This window comes from Aplidium turbinatum, chromosome 3 (genome assembly GCF_918807975.1).
Source record: "Aplidium turbinatum chromosome 3, kaAplTurb1.1, whole genome shotgun sequence".
NCBI classification, from domain to species: domain Eukaryota; kingdom Metazoa; phylum Chordata; class Ascidiacea; order Aplousobranchia; family Polyclinidae; genus Aplidium; species Aplidium turbinatum.
The window spans coordinates 46,101,928-46,125,389 of NC_137474.1; the positions used below are offsets into that span (position 1 = coordinate 46,101,928).

Here is a 23,462-nt window from a genome sequence, read left to right on the forward strand (position 1 = left end):
TGAATAAGGATCGATTCGCCTTTACAATGCATTGGAAAAAAGTGTCGCCGAGCGGCTACGTTTGAACGACGATTGCCCGTTTTGTAGATAAGATATAAACCTGAAACTTTCCAGGTGAATAAAGCAAGAAATACTCTTTGCAGTTGCGTTAGATTGGTACTTTTATTGTAAAAATTAAAAAGCGAGCTGAAATTAGAAAGCTGCAACACATTTAGTTGCAAACGTTTCGTATTTTTATTTTTAAAGTTTAATTGGGTAAATTTTTAGCTGAATTGATGCAATTTGGTAAATTTTATGTCATTCTAGGTAGTTATATTCAACACTCGACGTTGGTTTAATGTTTTTATTGTAAAAACACAGTAAAATTGTCAAAAAATGTTTTTATTGTAAAAACACAGTAAAATTGTCAAAAAATCCATATCCATTCCGCTTTATCACCTTCATTCCGCCGCTTTTCAGCATCCTTTTTTTCACCCTTTATGTAGTAGTTGCGTCCGTTTTGTGACGTCATGTTGACTAGGGTGGCGGATTCTATACTTGCACCGGAGTTTTTTGTATGGTTGCATCCAATGATGACCAAATTTGAGATATATATCTAACATAAATACTTTAAAAAATACACGCAAAGAACTGTGAAAAGGGTTCAAAGTAGCCTCACCTTATGGTACGCCTACTCGCTTATACATTTCGGCTCTGGATTATAATGGTAAAAGACGAGGGACCATTTTATTTTGCTCCTGTAACCTTTCCACTCGGGCTTTGAAGGTAAAACACAAGGGCCTTACCCAAACAGGTGCAGATTAAATTGCCATGAATTTGACTTGTTATACTTGTTTATTATACAGTAAGTTAGACTAACTACAAAGAGCTTGATCAAAGATGTTGTAGACAAAGCTTCGCACAAAAGAAACAGTACCTCAACAATGTTAAACAAAGGAGCGATTCACATGGCATGCCTTGTGACTCTATTACAGACATAACACACATCTGAAATTTGTATCAACTTCAGAGTTCTCACTTTCAAGGAAATTTCTTTAGTTTTAGTAAATTTAGTTCTATTTTGAACTTTTAAGAACTTTTAACACTCACTAAAGCCATTGGTTGTCATTTTTGTACATTTTGCTTGTAAATGATCGTGTAGTTATCATTAGGGACGGTACATTACGGGACGCGCAACTCCGTTGTTCCTTCAACATTAGAAGGGTCAATTGCCAATTTGACATTTTTTTATGCTTTACTGCAGGCTCGCTTTCAACTAAAAACCTTAAATTACTTTAAAGCCAACTTAACTCTTCTTATATAACCCATAAAAAGGAAAATATTTTGTAAATTACAAAAAAACGTAACCCTTCTAGTGTTGCGGATAAGCCAAAAGCGGATGAAGTTTCGCATCCCTATGATCTAAAATCCCTAAGTTATCATACTAGTGTTTTTTTGTAAATGTAGTGTTTTGGGCAACACTAAAAGGCGGAAATGCGAAATAAGCCGAAATAACTTTAGAATTAAAACAGTCATAGTATTTAATGATTTCACAATTGCTTCTAAATAATATCTTTCAATGATATTTCAACATAAGAAAATGTTCGGTATTGAGTTGTGGCTAAAAATCGCATTTCCGCCTTTGTCCTATTTCAATAAATTCCATTAAATTTATAAAATTAATCCAATAACTGTGGAATTAAAACAGTCAAAGCATTTAATGACCTTACAATTGCTTCTAAACAATATCTTTCAATGATATTTCAACATAAATGTAGGTTCGGTGGTGAGTTGTGGCTAAAAACCGCATTTCCGCCTTTTTCCTATTTCAATAAATTCCATTAAATTTCGAAAATTACTCCAATAACTGTGGAATTAAAACAGTCAAAGTATTTAATGACCTCACAATTGCTTCTAAACAATATCTTTCAATGATATTTTAACATAAAAGTAGGTTCGGTGGTGAGTTGTTGTTAAAAATCGCATTTCCGCCTTTTTCCATGTTGCAACATTTCATTCTTTCATGATGAAGTTATCGCTATGTTTAACAATATGGACGCCAAGATCGTATTTCCGCGTTTTCTACATCGGCATTAAATCGCTACTTCTGCGGACAATACGCCATTTAACGCCCGGCTTATTTCCGCCTTCCGCATTTCCGCCTTTTAGTGTTGCCCTAGTGTTTTTTTATGTCAAATCTAGTACTTTTCCATAACAAGAGAGTGGCAACATTGAGCACCGCAGTTGTTGAGCTTTTTCTGTGGTGACCTGGTCAGACTGCACATCACACAGTAGCCTATAACGATTGAGATCCAGTTTAAGTTATAGTTTCTTATCCTGATAGGTGGTGGAATGGATGAGCTGGTAGATAAGATGATGATGCTTTGATGGTGTTGATGAAGCTCTCATATCCCCTTTTGTGATGGTGTCGTGTTGGTTATGGAGTGTTGCGTACTTGTGTTTGCTGTTAATAACAAACATAAAAGTGCAGCACAAGCAGTCGACATTATTAAGCAGCCGGCAGCCATTGCGGTCATGGCCGCTAAGTAGTGCTTAAATGATCGCCGGTGCTTCCTCCTCAGTCGGCCAAGTTTGGCCGCCGCTTTCTTCTTGCCAATTATTTAATTTTGCAATAGAATGATCGTGGATTAACTGCTGAAAATATGTAGCATCAAAGAATGACACAGAATTAGGTTAGCGCGTCATAATCACCGATGTTGTATTGTGCGGGAACATTTGCTAGCCTACCGTATCGTGTATATATTATATATCATATACCATGGAATAATTGAAATATATCCAGTTGTAAGTCTTATTTGTTATTCTCGACGTTTAATGTTTACAACAAAGTGTTAATCCGAAGGTGATAATTTGCACCGGCTGGCAATATTGTCGTTTTTTGTTGATTCAATGTTGTCGGACATTTAATCATTGTTAAAAAGGAGAACTAGGTTAGTTGATATCCGAGGGGAAAACACGTCTCTTCATAGTGGAGAAATGTTCCCGCTGTGTGTTAATGACTTCACACTCTCAATGGTGACATCATAATGGTATAAATCGTCAGGTTTTATAAAAGACGGTATGCAGTTCAGTTGAAACAATTTATTGAGCAGCGAGCAGTTGAAACAATTTAGTGTCGTTAGATGGTCCCACAATACCGGATTACAATCCCAATAAAGCAGTTATTGCGTTGCGTGGTACAACAATTCTACTGCAGGACGTCGCCTAGACTTCAACAAGGCTAAGTAATGTATATATATACTTCTAGATCTAGACTACCTTAGGTCATGTAGGCCTACTTCTAGACTAGGTAGGCTAGTCTAGAAGTACGGTACATGGCCAAGCTGTGGAACAGCATGGAAAGTTAGCTTTGAATATGAAGAGGCCATACTGAACCAGAAGTTTATTGGAGAACATTCCTTGTGACCATTATTGAACATTTTATTTCGATCTATTTTTAGCTTACAACTAGATTATTCAATGTTAGTTGTAGAAGAAGCTATAAAACAGTAGAGGATATCTATCAAGAGCAATGATTTGACATAATCAACGCCCACTGTCCCACAGCGTTGTACGGCTTTTCAAAGCAACTGTGCTCCTTGTTGACAATTGACATGACCTGTATTTTGAAGATCGTAATGATGCAAAACAACAAGAATAGTGACGTAACAATGAGAATAGGCTTCGGGAATTTTTGTTTTGTAAACAAAACCAGATAAACAAAATTTAATAATAAAAAAACGGAAGCTGCCCACGTACCACTTGAAAAACTTTCGCGTACCACAGGTTGGGAACCCCTGGTTTAGAGAACCATTATCATGATTTCTTGTAGACTGGCCGTGAACCTCTTTGACATATATATTTAAAAAGCTCAACATCAAAACATTGACATTTAAAGTTGACATTTAAATGCTCAACATCAAAACATCAAATTTACTGTTGAAAAATCTGATGACACTATTGCCTTTTTAGACGTTGAAGTAAAAATAAATCATGACTCGTTTGACACACAAATCTGGAGAAAACCCACCAACACTGGCCTACTTTTAAATTACAATGCTTTTTGCCCAAATAAGTGGAAATCTGGATTAATCTTGTGTCTTTTATCTCGTGCCCGTTTGGTTTGCTCGACGGACTTGTTGTTCCACAATGAAACTAAAAAGTTGAAAAATATGCTACATTTAAATGGATACCCGTCATACTTTTTTGATAAAATATTAAAAACTTTTTTGGATACGAAACCGAAAGATAAACCCGAAGAAGACGATTTTAGCAACTTTTTTGATATACCATTCTTGGGAAAAGATTCGGTAAGATTTTCAAAAAATCTAGCTAAAATTGTCAAAAAGAAATTTGATTGTGACATTTACCCTGTTTATAGAATGTTCAAAGTAGGCAGATATTTTCAGCTGAAGTCGCCTACGCCCTTTGCTTTATGTTCTAATGTCGTTTATAAATTCAGTTGTTTGCGTGATGCAAGCCTGACATACATCGGTATGTCAACAAGACATTTATCGACTAGAGCTGGGGAACACCTGAATTTGAATTCTATACAGAAAAGCGCAATTAAAGATCACATTTTTTCATGTACAGAATGCCAAAATAACGTTTCTATCAAGCAGTTTGAGATCATGTCTAGAGGCAGGTCTGAGTATCAAACTAAGATCTTGGAAGCCCTGTACATAACGTCACAATCCACTTTTAAACAGACAATTGTATGCTTGCGGCTCGTCTTTCTTGCTCTCTGTATTTTAAAATTAGTTTTTTCGCACCTTGCCTTTTTACCATATCATGTGACCTGTTTAACACCTTTTGATGCAGTTACCTTTGATTCTCGTGGAGCCTATATCGTTGAGTTTGAGCTAGTCAGAAGTACTGTGCAGTTTTTTGTCTTTTTCTGTTTATAGATTTAGTTAACCATTGTATTTTTTCAGATGTAGTTAATTTGTATGTATGTTATTCCTGAAGAGGACATCTTGTGATGTCGAAAACGTTCGATACTTAATTTGTTGCGTAGTTTTATGTTTATATAAATGTAATAAACTTGAAGATGCTAAACTTGATCACGTTGCTCGGCTTCGTATGCCTATGGTTCAACAAGACAAACTCTCTACCGAAGCTCTATATTTAAAAAGGTTGGAGTTCTAAGCAATCTGGCTAGTAAATTGTCGTAAAATTTAAACATGAAAACATCACTTTCCAGTTTGAACAATTGCTCAATTGATATCGGGATCTTTCTACAACTTGAGACGGAAAATACGATGGAATGCTTTTAAACACAAAAACAATATTTTTCGTCTGTCTTGGAACTTCTGTTATAAACTAAATCTAGACATTTGTAGTTGTGGATGACATGTGACATTGTGACAATGAACATATTTAAAAGTAACACATTCAAAATCAATTTTTATTATACAAAAACTACGAACTAAAGCTTTCAAGCCGGAGTCCCGGAGCTTTGCATTTTCAAAAGGCACTGGAGCTGTATGTAAAATTCAGATGGAGCTGGAGAGCAAGTTGTTTGATAGACAGCTCCAGCTCCAATTCATTTCATGAGAAACTATTGCTATTGGCTGATTTCACATAATTTAACAGCAACCTATCACAAAATTTATATATGCTGTATTGTATAAGTGTATAACTATTGACTGGTATTTTTAATAATAAAGCTTTGGTAGAGAGTTTGCTTTTTTGAACCATAGACAAGCAAAGTAACTTTAGCGGGTTTAACATAATGTATTATACACAAAACAAAATACACAACATAATAACTTAAACGTTTTCCACATGTACATGTGTCCTCATCAGGAATTAAAATCTGCAATTTACATAAAATGAAAAATTGTAAGATAAACTTGACTTTGTACTATAACTGTAAGACACTCCGGACTGAAAAGCACAAACTAAACAAATGATACAAGAATGATTAAGAGTAAATTATTGGTGGGAAACAGATCACATGAGGTGTAAAACTACAGGCATTTGACAAACAATTAGAACACACACAAAAGGAACAATGAGCCACCGGCGAATAACTGCCGGTTGAGAAACGGATTACCACTTCCTGCCAAACAAAATAGAGGTTGAGAGATGGATTGTTACGAATGTTACGTTTGATTCTTAAGGCTTTCATTTATAATCTTAGTCTGAAAATCAGATCTGCCTAGAGCAGCTGTTCTTAACCTTATGCCTTGTCAGCACCACCTTGAAATTACCAACCAGTTCTCACACCTCTCCTAGGATTAGCTGAAAAGTAATACTGGCCTACATTTAGACATTTTTGTTGAAACCTGGTAAAACAACTTTGCTTCTTACGTTGTATTATAACAAGCCTTGATAATTCAGCATCCCCGCATCGCCTAGACACAGGTCTCGTACCCCTTAGTGGTGCGTGCACCTCTGGTTAACAGGGATGGATCCAGCGTCTAATTTTTGGGGGGGTGCTGCTGAAATCTATTTTCATTCAAGGAGGTCCATCAGTGTGGCACTGTCGGCATGTGTCTCGGCTGTATTTGGCATACTGATAAGCATTCATTTTGTTAATACAAATGTTTTTGTTTAATATTAATAAAGACCTGAAAACGGAGAAAGTGTGCATGAAAAATCAAGTCTTAAAAACAAGCATAAATAAAAAAAACACTTACGGTATGGTATAACAAAATTCAAGAACGTGATGAAATTTTGAGAAATATTTTAAAGTTTAAAAACATGAGTAGTACAAAACACATGATTATTTCCATTGGTACACATTCCATAATCTACACACATAGGCGCCGACTCCGGAGGGGCGGCGCCCCCCGTAAATTTAGCTCGGGGTGGCTGCCCCCCCGCAAATTATTTTTAAAAAATTCTAAAGCAAATGTTTGTAAGTTCAAATTTGCGTCAGTTTGACCTTCATTGCGGATCGATCTCAATTAAAAGATCTACTTGTTGCAACAAGAGCGCTGCTCCTGAGATAACAAAAGAAACAGAAGTACGGCAGCTGATAAACGCCAGCATGGTGCCGTTGAAGCATAGTAACAATGATAGAAAAACGTTTTTCTTGATTTCTTCTGCTTTGTTTTTTCTTGGGAGTGTCAATAACGAGGTGCAGTTTGCTCAGTTTAGTATCTACGCGTATTAAGAGCTAAAGTTCAAAGTGACCAGCATATAATTCGAAGTATCCTACAGGCCTCGAAATTCGTTTTAGTTGACGGCGGCCAAACATGTCCGGTCTGAGCAGCTATCTCGGCGGACACACCAGTTTTAGCCGTCGATCGTCATGCTTAATCACTTTATCTTGATAATAATTCTTCGCCATTTCAGAACTATAACTACGGTTTTAGAAGGCTTTTTAAAAAATCAGTAAAGTCACTCTGAAAGGCTTTCATCAGACCAACGACTTGCGCTTGAAGAGTCAAAGCGCCATGTAGCTGCAATACGCCGCATAACTGATTAACTTCCCCCGAACGAGGTCATGTGGCTTATTGCGTCACAATACTCTGGGCAGGAGTCGGAAAATTTCTACACCAACGCTACTATTTTCTGCTGTGCAAAGTTTCACAGGCTTTTTTCCTTAAGTTTATTTTTGCGTGTCATGTGAGCGAAAGTGGATTTTCCTTGGGTCTTTTCTTTCTTACTGTAATACCAAAACTTAAAAAATTTTGTTGCATCTTGCTGTAATAGCCTACTCGTATAATCTAATTTAGTAGGCTAACCAACCTTGCCGTATCATTATTACTCGGAGATCAAAGCCAGACATTGTGACGTAAAACTTGAATTAAATTGCGCGTGATTAGTGTAGAAGTACCTGTACTAGTGTACTCCTATCGATTCTTAGCGAAGAATTCACCTTTGTTACGCTGATTCAATGTCATCAATCGTTGAAGCAACGTAAAAATCGAAAGTTTTCCTGCTTGAATGGAAGCTAAGGGATACAGTATTCACATTTTCTACATGCGCGCTAGAATGCGCTGGAAAATATATTATTGCAGCAATTGTTCGTGCTATGCAATGACGATTTGTATCGCTAGTTTTGCGTTATTTCTCGGCGGACAAATATGACCGATCTAGATGGTACTTCCCGCGGACATCACATGCTGTGACGGCAGACATGTCCGCCGTGAATTTCGAGGCCTGAACCTACATTATAAAGCTTGGCGATATACAATGGCAGATAGACGCAAACAAACATCAATGCTAACAAACAAACATCAGCATTTTGAATGTAAGCTATCAGTCGGCTAGAAAGTTTGCCCCCCCGGCAATTTTCAAAACCTGGCGCCTATGTCTACGCAGCATCAATTCGTTACATGCTGATATAAAATGCTATGATCTATCAAAATATAAAGTAATATAATAGCGGTTTGAAATTTTTTTGGGGGGTGTGCACCCCCCTGGATCCATCCTTCTTGGTTAAGAACCCCTGACCTAGAGAGATGATTTTAAAATGGTCGATCGATACATTGTCAGTGCACGTTTCAAGAGGCGATGTGCTCTTTAATTGCACTTTTGGTTGTTAAATAATTTGGGTTTAAGTTCTCCTCGTTGATAGTTTTAATAGTTGGATCTGTCTACACTACAGTTGGATAATTTTTGTGTGTCAGCTATTTCGTAGTTTGACTTTAAATTTAGTTTGATTACTGATCGAGGGAAATTATTAATGAAGTCGTATATCGAGAAAATACAATAATGGAGCTGGAGCAGTAGGCCTAGTATGAAAGAGCTCAAAATCTGGAGCTGTGCTCTGATAGAAGAGAGCTTTGCAGAGCTGGACTAGTTTCATTTTTATGCCGGCTCCAAAGCCCTGCTATAAAATGTAGATTATACTTGCAAAATTAAACAGTGCACCGCAACAGTCAACATCTAGGCTATCAACAGATGTTAATGTTTTTGTTGCAGGAAAACAATGTATATATAATAATATATGGGTAAGTCTTTGTCAACTTGACCAGAAAAAAGGGAAAATGTAACCCATGGTCTCAGATTTTGATGAAATTTAGACACTTTGCAGAGCAGGTCATTCTGAGAAAAATAATACCAATCTCAGCAAAATCGGTTCAGCGGTTTTCGAGATATGGCCATTTGAAAATGAGGTGTTTTTGCGTTCGCTCAAGCATGAAATTAGTGAAAGGTTGGTACGACAAATTTTAAACGTAAATAAAACATACACCATTAATGTTACAAACTTCAAATTTTGTGAGAACTTAAGATTGGTTAAAGTCAACACATTTACAAACTTTCAGCAATTTTGGTCATGGTTGAATGATTTTGAAGACAAGTTAATATTGTTGTGGAATTGAAATCAATCAACCGTGACGTAACTTCCAAGCACTATACTGAAAAAGGCCCCTCTTCAATTTTTTCGAGTAATACATCATATGAAAGGTCTTGACTTCCCCTATACAGTGAAACAAAGATATCTTTGTGTATTTGAGAAAATCTAGGCGTAGTAAGTTGAAATGTACCATATACACAAAATGGCTAAATTGATTGTTTTTATAATTGTTCAACAGTGCTTTGCTTCCCTTTTTTCCAATTATGCACAAAATATATACATTAGTAGGCATAATAGGTTAGTTGAAAGCTTTGAATATCTTGCTTAGTCAATTAACCATACTATGACTACTGAAAATCAAAGCAAAGATTATTGAAATTCAATGTGTAAAATGTTTCACTTGGAACTGTTTTTTAATGAATGTATATAGTTTAATGCCAGAAGGAAATAAAACCAAGAATACTAATAGAGAAGTGGCTCTTTTTACCTGGTCCAAAGATGCAATTTAATCAACAGAAAAGGTTATATATCTTGCTTTGAGAAGTTTTAAGAAAAACATAACGATATATCAAAAAATTCGTCAGCAAAGGATAATTATATTGAACTCTCATTGCAGTTTTGAACCATGATAACTTTTGGGCTGCTTTTCAATTTATATTCCCAATTTAAATAATTAGGTCAAACTGGATATTAATGTATATATATAATATATTCCAAAGCATATGTGTGACAGAAATTAATTATATTTATTAGCTGATTTCCAATGAGTTTGAATTTGTTGCAAACATTGCATGGAAAATTAGTATTGGCCTCGAGTAGTTGCAAGGGTTGGACTGTCTACAACACACAAAACATGTTCAAAAGGGATCCAACATTCGTCTTTGTTTCTTGGCCAATGAAAAGATGGAGACGGTCCATTAGCGTGCAGAAAATTTGCAAAGATGTCACTGTTTTCTGTGTCAACTTCCAAAGTTACTCCAACATACCGGTACCACTTTTCATCATACATGGCTGCTACAAAGTTTCCTTGATTGATGCTTTTGTTGCTGTACTTGGTATCAAAGTTGAAAGTGTAATCATACGTGAGTTCATTGCTTATTCTTTTGATGCCAAATAAAACTCACTCAATCCCACCTCAATGACCTCATATGCGACGCTCATACGGAAAGAGAAAATTAAATGAAATCAACAATGAATATGGAAAACGTCTATCAACAGTATTGAACGTTCCATCCGAAGGCATCTTTGACAGTGATAATGCAACACAAAGTACTAGCATTCAACTTACAAAAGATGTCAGTGCCTTGAATGAAATTATAAAAAAAATGAAAGAAAAAATTAACAAATTAGAAAGTAAAGGAAGGAATGAAGTGGAAGGCCATGATGATGAGTTCTGCCATGGCATCGAAACAGTGACAGACTTCTGTTATCTGGGTGATCGGATAGATGGAAGTGGTGGATGTGAAGCAGCGGTGACAACAAGGGCAAGATTGGGCTGGGCAAAGTTCAGGGAATGTGGGGAAATGTTGTACGGCAGAAAATTTTCACTAAGGATGAAAGGAAAAGTATATCGGAGCTGTGTGCGGCCTGCAATGCTATATGGTAGCGAGACATGGGTATTGAGAGAGAGTGAACTGGCAATCCTGAGAAGAACGGAAAGGTCAATGGTGAGAGCAATGTGTGGGGTGAAAACGAGAAGGGAAAAAAGGTCTGAAGAATTGTTGGATATGCTAGAGATGAGAGAGACCATAGACCAACTGGCAAGGGCAAATGGAGTAAGATGGTATGGACATGTGATAAGGAGGGAGGAAGGAAGTATTCTTAGAAAGGCACTAGATCTAAAGGTGGATGGGAAGAGGAAGCGCGGTCGTCCAAGAAGAACGTGGAAACAACAAGTGAAGGATGAGTTTAAAAAAGTCGGACTGAAGGAGGAAGATGCAAGGGACAGGGTGAAATGGAGAAAAGGGATTAAGACAATTGCTGCGCGGAAACAATCGGCCACCCCCACTAGTGGGGAACAAACCGACGATGGGTTATGATTATGATGAAACTACCAGAGCAGAAAAAATACGAATTTTGACAATGGTTCCATCAAACTGGAATCGACAGGAAACAATGGAATACTTTGACGTGTCACAATGCATGGTGAAGAAGGCTCGAAACTTACTAAAAACTGAAGGCATTTTATCTCTACCACCTCCTAGAAAGGCAAAAATCCTTGATTCAGCTATTGTAGAGATTGTTTAAAGCTTTTATTTTGATGATGAGTTCACCTGAATTATGGCTGGAATGAGTGATCGAATTAGTATTCAAAACAATGTTTACCAATAAAAAAGATTGATACTTTCAACTTTAAGAGAACTACACACAGCCTTCAGAGAGAAATATCCAGCAGACAAAGTTAGCTTTTCGAAATTTTGCACATTGCATCCTAAATGGTGTGTAACTGCTGGATGTTCAGGGATACACTCTGTTTGTGTGTGTACCATACAAGGCATACATCAAAACATTATTTTGTTGATAGATGCTGCACGCCTGGATAAGTCCTATCAAGATCTCATCAAACTTTTGTTGTGCGATACTGAAAAAGATGAATGTTGGATCCCTTTTGAACATGTTTTGTGTGTTGTAGACAGTCCAACCCTTGCAACTACTCGAGGCCAATACTAATTTTCCATGCAATGTTTGCAACAAATTCAAACTCATTGGAAATCAGCTAATAAATATAATTAATTTCTGTCACACATATGCTTTGGAATATATTATATATATACATTAATATCCAGTTTGACCTAATTATTTAAATTGGGAATATAAATTGAAAAGCAGCCCAAAAGTTATCATGGTTCAAAACTGCAATGAGAGTTCAATATAATTATCCTTTGCTGACGAATTTTTTGATATATCGTTATGTTTTTCTTAAAACTTCTCAAAGCAAGATATATAACCTTTTTTGTTGATTAAATTGCATCTTTGGACCAGGTAAAAAGAGCCACTTCTCTATTAGTATTCTTGGTTTTATTTCCTTCTGGCATTAAACTATATACATTCATTAAAAAACAGTTCCAAGTGAAACATTTTACACATTGAATTTCAATAATCTTTGCTTTGATTTTCAGTAGTCATAGTATGGTTAATTGACTAAGCAAGATATTCAAAGCTTTCAACTAACCTATTATGCCTACTAATGTATATATTTTGTGCATAATTGGAAAAAAGGGAAGCAAAGCACTGTTGAACAATTATAAAAACAATCAATTTAGCCATTTTGTGTATATGGTACATTTCAACTTACTACGCCTAGATTTTCTCAAATACACAAAGATATCTTTGTTTCACTGTATAGGGGAAGTCAAGACCTTTCATATGATGTATTACTCGAAAAAATTGAAGAGGGGCCTTTTTCAGTATAGTGCTTGGAAGTTACGTCACGGTTGATTGATTTCAATTCCACAACAATATTAACTTGTCTTCAAAATCATTCAACCATGACCAAAATTGCTGAAAGTTTGTAAATGTGTTGACTTTAACCAAACTTAAGTTCTCACAAAATTTGAAGTTTGTAACATTAATGGTGTATGTTTTATTTACGTTTAAAATTTTTCGTACCAACCTTTCACTAATTTCATGCTTGAGCGAACGCAAAAATAGCTCATTTTCAAATGGCCATATCTCGAAAACCGCTGAACCGATTTTGCTGAGATTGGTATTATTTTTCTCAGAATGACTTGCTCCACAAAGTGTCAAAATTTCATCAAAATCTGAGACCATGGGTTACATAGCTTGGTCAAGTTGACAAAGACTTACCCATATATGTATTTTTGCAATAAGCAGGTATTTGTAGCATTTCATAAAAATAATTTATTTCTCTTTTGTGCATGCTTTGTTACAGGTTTAACATTTATAGGCTTTGAAACATCACAATGCAGCAAAACTTAACAAAATTTTGCAAATGGGGAAGAAAAGTTGTTTGTGTAGGGAGGAATTACAAAGATCATTGTTCGGAATTGAGCAACCCGATTCCAAAGGAACCCCTAATATTTTTAAAACCAACATCATCTTATGTGATGGAAGGTTGTGATGTGGTCATTCCATCTAGCTGCACCAGCCTACACCATGAAGTGGAATTAGGTGTAGTAATTTCAAAAGATGGTTCATGTATCTCAGAAGATGCAGCTTTTAACTATGTTGGAGGTTACGTGCTTGCACTCGACATGACAGCTCGTGACTGGCAGGATAAAGCCAAAAAAGCTGGAAAACCATGGTCTTTGGCTAAAGGTTTTGATACTGCTTGCCCCATAAGTCGATTTATTGCAGCAGAGGAGATCCAGGATCCCCATAAAGTAAACTTGTGGCTTAATGTAAATGGAAAAGAAAGACAAAGTGGTTCTACGTCCGATATGATGTTCAATATACCATACTTAATCAGTTTCATAAGCAATATTATGACATTACAAGAAGGAGACGTGGTGCTCACAGGAACCCCACAAGGTGTCGGGCCTGTTGTCAGCGGTGATGTTATGGAATGTGGGATTGACTCGTTGCTTTCCATGAAATTTAAAGTGCAATAAAGATAATTTGACTTTTAAATGAAAATTGCAATTTCATTTTTATTCTTTTAGCCGAACTCTCTAACTGTCATTAACATAATTGCCATTCAGGACTTTTCACTGATGGCAAATTAGGTATATATAATGTTTTCTTGGTCTGTTTGATTCTTTCCTGCACCTGCGCAGTGGGGTCTGCTACTATTCGGTGAGTCCGATTCGGTGAGTTCCTAACCCCTAACCCTAAAACGGCAATGATAATTAGGCTACGGTACCCGATAATTTAAAAAAAAAAATGAAAAAATTCCCTGTTAAGGGATCAGACTTACCGAAACGGGCCATTCCATGCGCAGTGAGTAGGCAAATCTCATGTGCATTTCATGAATAACAATAATTCATGGTTTTTCTGCCTATGCATAACTGCTATCATAAAAGAAGTTTGTTAATTTATGCATCCAATGAAAATATGAAATATGAACTTCAAAGCTGATTTGGCATAAAATTACTTCTGAAAAGATCAAGATTAGCACCATGAATTACTATAGCTCACAACTTACATAGAATATGCTTAGTTATTCTGAAGACAATATGCAATGCCTCAGATTGGTCAAAGTAAAGTTATGAGTTGCTCTGACCAAGCATTGTAACCAGTTTGCTTCTATAAAATATGTTGTGTATAGAAACAAATTAACATAATGCCACAATAGCAGCTTTACTTTAGTATTGCTAACTATGAGTAGCCAATTGTTACTTGCTACGTAAGAAAGATTTTCACATTTTGTTAATTCTTCTTTGTTGAGTGTCTCACATCATTTCATTGCTGCAGAAGATAAAAAGACCATGGCATATTTGATGTACATTCCTACATCATAGACCATTTTAGTGCAACAAATACTCAATTGTTATTATAGATACCACGCCAACACAGTTTTGGCTCTGATCAATGGCATTGGCACTGTGTTTGTTTTCTGATATTTTACTTTAGATAGCCACTAATGCAATATGGAACACGGTTATAATACAAAAATAAGTTGCTTTGCACTTTGGTGACAACGTGACATGATGGATGAACATGCTCGTTTTTGTATGACTAATAAATTATTATTAATGCTCATATAATCGATAATTTATTTGATATTTTTCATACTGAGTCGAACTTTTCATTCAAGGTGTTCACTTTATATAATTTATTTGCAGTATGTGTGTTTTGTTGACAAATGACAGTATGTGGTGCACGTGACTAAAATAGTGGAACACATGAGTATCAAGTAACTATAATTTGCCGCTTCTATTAGAGAATATACTAATTTTAAAATCTTGTATGTTAATGTTTCACAGGAACTTACAGACTAGCAAAATTCAGTATACTGTTATTTAAGGCATGGCTCACTTTGTGGAAGGCGGCGTTGTTTGAAGAGAAGAGAAAATTGTTTCTCAAGAAGTAATTGTGAAGATTGTCATCACTGCCATTGAGACCTAAGTGTTGACATAAACATGGCGAATTACAATCCCTATGAAGGGAGAGGAGACAGAAAAGTGTCTTATAGAATAAATCTTCCTCCCGACCTCAAGGTTACTGATACCGAGATTCAAGTTTCTATACCAAGAATGAAACATTCCAAATCATCTTACTCCCGTGAAGATCCTGTCATGAAAAAGGTATCTTTAGTTTCAACCGTTTTAATTGCCTTCCATTTGTGAAACTGTGGATTGAATCTCACTGACGATTGTCTCTGATCACTGATTAAAATGTGTAGTCTAATGAGTAGCGTATAGTTGTTAGGTGAATGCCAAACTGTTTGTATAAATGTATAATATTTATGACGTATATGAAGCAGTCCGGAATGGCCTGTTTCGGTGAGTCCGATTCAGTGAGTCCGATTCGGTGAGTCCGATCCCTTAACGGGGGATTTTTTCAATTTTTTTTTTAAATTATCGGGTACCGTAGCCTAATTGTCATTGCCGTTTTAGGGTTAGAGGTTAGGAACTCACCGAATCGGACTCACCGAATAGTAGCAGACCCGAAGCAGTCATGTACATTGCAATTGACGTTGTCAGTATTTTTTGAAAAAGTTTTGCTTTTTGCTTAATCATGATTTACAACTTAAGTCGTAATGGTATTGCTGTGATTTTTCTCCAGTTTCTCAGAATTGATATGATTTAATATAATTCTTTTCCAGGCGTTCATGTCATATTTTGCTGGAATCCCCATTAAAGCAAGCAATAATTTTGATCTGACTGTTTCTGTTCCCGTCATAGAAGTTGCAAAACAGTTTTTCTCTTGGAGGACTCCGGTGTGGTCAAATGATCCACAACATACGAGCTTATCGATCGACCATCCTGTGCTTATAAATGACCCAAACAGCACCGAGTTTCACAAAACCGTTCCCGTCATTCAGAATGATCCTAAAAACACAACCATCGAGATTGAAAAGCAACCAACATTTTCAGAAAAGAAATCGAGGAGCTCTTTGGTTTGGGCAAAACCACAACTTTCGAAAGGGATTGACAATGTTCTTGAAAAGTCGGTACCGATCATCGCCAATAAACGTAAACCTAAGTTAATGAAAAACACGCCATTGCTGTCCAACAACACCCCAGTCGCTTTGGAACAAAGCGTCCCACTTATCTCCAACTCTATTCCTTCAATACTAGAACATAGTTCTCCTGAGATTTCTCTTCGTACAACAGAGTTGGAGAACAACCTTCCGGACATGCAGCTCCTTCCTACTACATTGTTGCAATCGGTCCCAGAGATTGTTTTGAAAGAGGTTGAACTCATACAAACCGTTCCTCTTCTGCAAGATCCTGGCAGTGAATTGTTACAAAGCAAACCACTACTTGACTTGCGGCAGGTAGAACTAGAACATCCCAAACCTGACATGGCATCAAGAGACTTTGAACTGATTCATCCTCCTCCTCTGTTGGTGAATGTGAAGGAAGAATTGTTTCATAATTTTCCAGAACTTGTTGATGTACCTCAAGAGTTTCTACTCTCAGAGCCTATGTTGATTGACGACTAAGTTCTATAGGGCAATGTAGCATCCTCATTTGTTACGACGAAATGTTTTGACCTTCTATCGTTGAATTTGTTTTGTCTACATCTTAATCATGATTTGCTCGAATTAATAATTATTTTCTTTTTTGTGCAGTTATTATTGATCAGTTAAGAGGCGGTGGCGCTTGGTGCAGCATAACGAGTCGTTATGTGAGGTGCAACAAATATGTTGCCATTGCAGCAGGCATAACTGACAACGCTGAATTTTGCTTAACTAAAACTTTTCTTCTTTTTGTTTCATTTAAATTCTGTTTATTTCTTCAATTATTAGTTTATTTTTTAGACATAGATTTTATTGTCGAGTTGGGACGTTTGAAATATCCTGAATGCGATCATTGCATAGAGCGGGCATGCAAATGATTTCTGACTTTTTTGGTCAATTTAAAAAATAATTGTAATCATGCTTAACCTTACGATGTCGGCTTGCACAGATTTCTTAGTGTTTTTAGTTAGATTGTTTTTTTTCACGCAAGCAAATGTGGTTTAGCTTACGAGCAGCTTATGTCCTTATACGCAATGCTGCCCTTTTTTATCATAAAAAGTTGGTGATTAGAAAGATTTCAACCCATTTTGCTTTTAGATTTATTGTCAGGTGGGATGTCGGCCTCTAAATCTAAGTCGCAAATATTCTACAAGAAGCCATTATTTTTCAACCTCTTTTAATTTTGACTGAGTAAATTGGATTAATTCTGTTGTTCTCAACGCTGGCGATTTTTATCTAAATTTGATTTCGGTTAAATTTTGATAGCTGTGTGGTGCGCCTCTACTATGGAAGTATCCGTTCTGATTAGAAGAGCCATTGATTGCTCGTCTAACTGCAAATTGTCTCCTATTTGCGTTGCACTTTTGAAAAGAGGTTTTAAAACAACTATGGACGCAAAATTAACAAAATTTCCTTAAATATAGAGTTCAACCTTGCACTTCGTTATTAACGTTTTATATTAATTTTATATGTTTAACTGTGCTATTATATAACGCTAGGTATTATTAATCCACGTAGTTTAATTAATATCGTGTTCTACATGTTGTGGCTACTTTGTGTTGAAATGATGGGCAATAAGTTTCTTGTGCGAAAATCAGGTCGCAGATTGGTAGCAATTTAAGCGCGGTGTCTTCGTCCTGCAGTTATTTACAGGCCAATCACAACCCCAAGCAACAGCTAAATGTTCATGCCATGACTTGTCATGTGTTCAACCAACCTCACAATTAGTGCTTGTGATGTTTGTGCTAAGTAGGAACCACCCAAGAAGGACGTATGCATAGGATGAACTTCCGGCTGGGGTGAAAGATCACAACAAGCTTCCTTGTACGCCGACCCTCTGTGGGGTATTAGCTGGAAATCCGGAAGTAGTTAGAATTTCCTTTCACTTGTGCGTCATCGATACCTATTATGATGTTGCACGCTTTGTGATGTTAGCATCAGTTCGAATTGTCAAGCAGGTGACGTCAGAGACGGCCAGGTACTTTGCCCTTTTGTGTTTGTCCAAGGTTGGAGTTTTTCATGACTCGCTGCATATTCTTGGTCTGAACAATCCCTCTGAGCAAATGCTGCCTTTGAAAGTGCTACCAGCCAAGTTCTTTGGTGTAAAGAAGGCATACGGTGATTTTCTTGTTGGAGTTGCGTTGGTGTATTTTTGACGTTTCTGGAACCAGATTTCATTTTTGCTGTAATCGTTTGCGTGAGATTATAACCACATTATTATTAGCATGTGTAACTTTCCGTGCAACAGATTATTATATGAATCGTACAATATTAATAGTCTTTGTTGAAGACAGCTGCCGAATATTGGAAGCAGTTAACAACTCCCAAATTTCTAAACTAAGTTTCTTGTAAAAAGTGGCAAATAATTTTGATTGGGGACGGTCGTTGCGCCTCCTTAGGTTTCGGGGTTTGCAAACCCAAATCGCTTTTTAGTGTCATGTGGACACTGGACAAATGCGTCTGTAGCTTGTAACCGGTGCTCCAAGTGATTGAGGCTTCTCCGCTTGTGATAACACAGTCAATACCCTCATCCGGTTATCAACCCTTTTCATCGGGCCCGGAATGTCTGCTCTATTTGTTGATTGTGATAAAAAACCTTACTTCATACACAATCCCAATTCCCAGTTATGAAACATAATTATGTGCTTGACATTTTAAGAGAACAGATATGGCAGTTTTTAGGTTGGTATGTTTCACACGTCGCTGCGCCAGAGATTGAGTTCTCAATTCAACTGTTTTGTCATAAACAGTGAGCTAGTGTTCCGATGGAGCCGAAACAATTGGTGCCTTGTTTGTTCATTTTATTTTCGTTTGAATTTACTTTTTGAAATGGGTGACCACAAGAAATAACCTTTGTTTAAAAAGCTTAGCTTACTGCTTGATGATTTGCACCGACAACACGTTGTAGCAACGTTAGGGATTCTCTAGTTATGGATTTAAAAAATGTTGGTAGTGTTAACCGATGCAGTAAAGGTATAGCCATAATAGAGTTTCCCATTGTAGGTTGCCTTCACGATAGCAGCAACAGCATTTTCTTCGATGTATAACCCACCTGCTTATATATATCAAATATTTGAAACTACGTTTGTTTCAAATACCCCCCACACTTTCATGGCTTTACATTTTCCTTGGTTAATTGTGGAATGTTTTGCAAGTTTTCAAATATGAAGTTCTTTCTGGTCAGAACCCGTATCACCCCACTGACGGGGAATACTCATTTTGTGGTTTCAGTTTAGGGATAGAAATTGCGCGCTGAAAATATCTGTCTTATATTTCTTGAACAAGATGACAAAATTTACTCATGCAAACTAGAATGTTCTTGCAGTTTTGACGAGGACTTTTCGAAAGAAATATTTCTTTTTGAATTAAAATTCCTTTGCTCCTTATTGCAGTGCGTTTGGACATACCAGTATCTCCGTTTCGTTATGAAATAAATAATGAAACTCATAAAATCTTAGCTGCTGAAGACTGGTGAGATTCAAACTTAGGGAGCGTTCAAATATTACGTAACGCTGTTTTTCCGAATTTTTGACCCCCCTCCCCCATGTGACGCCAACGTAACGTTTTTGTCAACCCCCCCCCCCCTCCCCCACGTGACGCTTTTCCATTACAAAGCCCGTTTTGCCAGTTTATATCAAAGTTATGATGTGGAAACACGTGCTGATAAAATATCTTGGTTTGTATGCACCTAAAGCTTACGTTTGAGACATGAAATTTTAGCTACAGTATCTTTTTTTTGGAATTAAAACGTTATGTAGGCTACCTACTGAAAACGTTTAGTAGCCCACCCGGTTCAACTCAATAGAACCACCCTGTCCACAGCTAACACATTCTCTAATCTCTACTTCAGAGGTGACGAACCTGCGGCCCGCATGCGGCCGTCAAAGAATTTTGTGCGGCTCGCAAAACAATTTGACAATCGCTCATGCATTAAGGGCAAAAGACATCTCAAAACTGTTTTATGCCTTTACTGGTACACCTTTCTTTTGCTATTTTCTTGCCCTAAACACTAACTTTCAGGGTTTAAAGTTAGAAAATAGGAAAGCTATAAGGTAAAGTTGTGAAACACTATTCACCAACTTCACCTTGTAAAAAACTTTCCAAAAATCCCACTAAGCAAAAAAATTCTATGCTTCAATGTTATTTTTTAATATTTTATGCTTCAATGCTGCATTAGATAGCTTCAGCTGTATGATTCGCATGGGCTTTTGTTTGTTGTTTGAAAAATAAATTTCACTAACTGATTTGTTGTTTCGAAGCATAATGGTCGAAACATTTAGTCAACTTGAGTAAAAAGAATAGAGCCAAAAAAAGAAGAAGTCATACTCATATGTAAGCAAACGCTTCGAAAATTAAACTGTCTTCGTTATCAGTGCAAGTACTGTTGCTCTATCCTTTTTGCTCAAGTTGATTTGTTATTATTTTTTACTGTTGTATGTTTCGATTCTGCGTAAGATTATTTCAACTGTGTTGGTTTTATTACTTCCATCCGCCGTTTGTTACTTTTCATGAATAATATCTTGAGTCGCTTCTAAAAGATTTCATAGTAGGTTGCGATTAAAAAGTTGTGTGGCCCGATAACTCATGAGTAATTGACAAAGTGGCCCGCGACCGCAAAAAGTGGCCCGCGACCGGCCGAGTGGTTAGCGCGTTGGGCTCACAGTCGAGAGCCTGCATGTTCGACTCTAGCCACCCGCACTTGCTGTTGTTTCTCTGGGCAAGAAACTTTACGATAATTGCCTCTACCCAGTGATCGATTTCGAGTAATGGGTAGTACCAAATTTAAGTGATAAATAGAGTAGACAACCGGAAACAGACATTGCCGTCAGCTGCAGCGTGGGTCAGGTGTACGTCGGAAGGCGTACACCGATGCATAGCGCTCAAGTCCGCTTTCCCGCAATGCAGGATAAAGATAAACAAACAAAGGTTCGTCACCCCTGCTCTACTTAGTAATTAAAACGGATATAGTTCAGGCTTTAAGTGATACTTTTATTTGCAATTTACTAAAATAATACTTTCTAAACCGGTCAAAACTTGCAGCCATAAAAAGGGCCAAAATTTTCTGGCCTTATTTGCATCAATTTTTTTTTTAAGCCAACTGCAATTTAAAAAGGCCAGATTTTTGGAATTTGTCCTAAAAAAGGCCATCTGGCAACCCTGATGTTGTTCACTCACATCAAAGCAAGCTTTGTGATGTAAGAATGCTGCCTTGCAATTTCGCAATGCGAGGTTTTAAGCACTTAGAACCTGTATGGAATTACAGTACCGTAGTTGATACTTGTTGGATATGTTGTTTGTTGGATATGATTTCAGCTTAATTTAGTATCCAAACGACGATACCAGCCAGCACAAATAAACTACCGTACTCGTAAGCGTTACGTAACGTTTTTCTTGAACCCCCTCCCCCCCGATGTGACGCTAACGTAACGCTTTTCATAAGCCCCCCTCCCCCTCGATAGCGTTACGTAATATTTGAACGGTCCCTTATCACTGGAATTCCAGGTCTAATTGTGACATGAAAACGGTTTTGTGTCTTTGATGTTTGTTAAAAAACGGCACGTTTGATTGCTTGGGACAGGTACATTTGACTGTATTATTTTCGCTTATCTGTGTTTGAATGTTCATACGCCTGGTGCGTTTCTGTGGATTCTAATCAATAAAATAACATATTAACATAAGTTCTCCAATTGTGGACTACAGTTCGTCCCGTTATGTCAGAAGGTAAAGCGCTCGACTTAGTAAAGGCACGCGATTGCAGTAGAAGTAGTTGGAAAGATAAACATTAGAACAGTGGTTCTCAACATTTTTGTTTTGGTGAACCCTTTTGGTACCTTCGAAGTGGTCTCGGACCTTTAAAAAAAATTTATCTAAAATTTCAGTATATCACTTCTCCTATAATGGAATCAAATGTTTCATAAGTTTCTAAGCGACACACTTGGAAGAAGAATTTGCTGAACTCGCGACGCACTTATGACGATTGATGGCATTGACGAAATTATGTTATAAGCTATATGTTGGCACAGAATATCAAAAATGAGTAATCCATATGTTGATTTGATGTTTTTCTATAAATTTTATTAAAAATCAATAAAATTTTGCGACCGTTACAAACAATATCTCCCTTTTTTCATTTCTAATCAATTCGTTATAATCTTTGTCATTGCAAAACTGTGAGCAGTGATGGACGGTTGACTAACGTTTGTACTTCTAAATTATAAGCATTGATCAATAGACTGCTGTCTCAAAAGAATCAAGTTGAACACAGCCTTATTAAAAAATTAATTCATTTATATATTTTTTTAGTCAAGAAACCAAACCTTTGAACTTTCAAAGGACACCGCACAAGTTCGTTGGGAACTATACTTAGAAAAGCACGCTAATACACAAATAAAGTACAACCAACTAATTTTTAAATTTTGTTTATCAACCATGCTGCAAACTTTCACGGACTCCCTGAAATCGCTTCGCGTACCCCTTGGGGTCCGCGGACCCCAAGTTGAGAACTACTGCCTACTAGAACACGACAATAGAAACGACAAGGACGACATTTTTTTAGTTTTTAAAAAAATTTCTTGAGTCCAATTTACCACTTTTTTTTGACGTTGGCCTTAGAGATAGGCTTAGATAAATTTACGCTTTTGGAAAGTAGCCTGCTGGTTTTAGGCATCACTGCGTTATCAGTTAAACTGAGCGATTATATTGTTGCGTTTTTAACTCTGATTCTTGCTCCTTCATTCATTTCGTCAGTATGTTTTTGTGTTGTGCCATGGTTATTGAACAGGTTGTGTTTACCTGTTTCAGCTCCCCTTGATAAAGTGAGTTGTGCTGACTGACGAAACGTTGGTAATAAAAGCTAGGTATCATCTTTAACATCAGGAGGTAACCTAGTAGCTCTGAAAGGAGGTAACTTTGAAAAACATCAGGAGGTAACGTTAAAAGCAAACACAAGTTTGTTTTTTTACAAAAGATAGTTAAATGTGCCAGAACTAAATGATCATATAAATAAACCCTATTTTGGAAGCGCTTTGTTCATTTTAAGTGTGCATAAATTACCTAGGTGTTTTTCTGGGATATCTAAAGAAGGAATACAAAGGCTTTTAATACGTCTGACAATAAAAGGGCTTTTGTTTATCTTAAATA

At 36.8% G+C, this 23,462-nt stretch overlaps 2 protein-coding genes across 3 annotated transcripts; both read left to right on the plus strand.

Moving 5' to 3' along the window:
* The first annotated feature begins 3,117 nt into the window (after positions 1-3,117).
* Positions 3,118-21,990, plus strand: LOC145766292 (uncharacterized). Of its 2 annotated transcripts, none has more exons than XM_082577967.1 (3): positions 3,118-3,224; positions 15,162-15,441; positions 15,963-21,990. In XM_082577967.1, the coding sequence occupies exons 2-3, from the start codon at positions 15,277-15,279 to the stop codon at positions 16,803-16,805; spliced, it is 1,008 nt and encodes a 335-aa protein (XP_082434093.1). In that variant the 5' UTR covers positions 3,118-3,224; positions 15,162-15,276; the 3' UTR covers positions 16,806-21,990. The 2 variants fall into 2 exon arrangements, with proteins under 2 accessions (XP_082434093.1, XP_082434094.1); XM_082577968.1 differs by having other exon boundaries at positions 3,156-3,224; positions 15,121-15,441.
* On the plus strand, positions 13,140-15,230 carry LOC145766293 (oxaloacetate tautomerase FAHD1, mitochondrial-like). The gene has a single exon (XM_082577970.1). The coding sequence runs from the start codon at positions 13,159-13,161 to the stop codon at positions 13,804-13,806; it is 648 nt and encodes a 215-aa protein (XP_082434096.1). The 5' UTR covers positions 13,140-13,158; the 3' UTR covers positions 13,807-15,230.
* Positions 21,991-23,462: the final 1,472 nt, after the last annotated feature.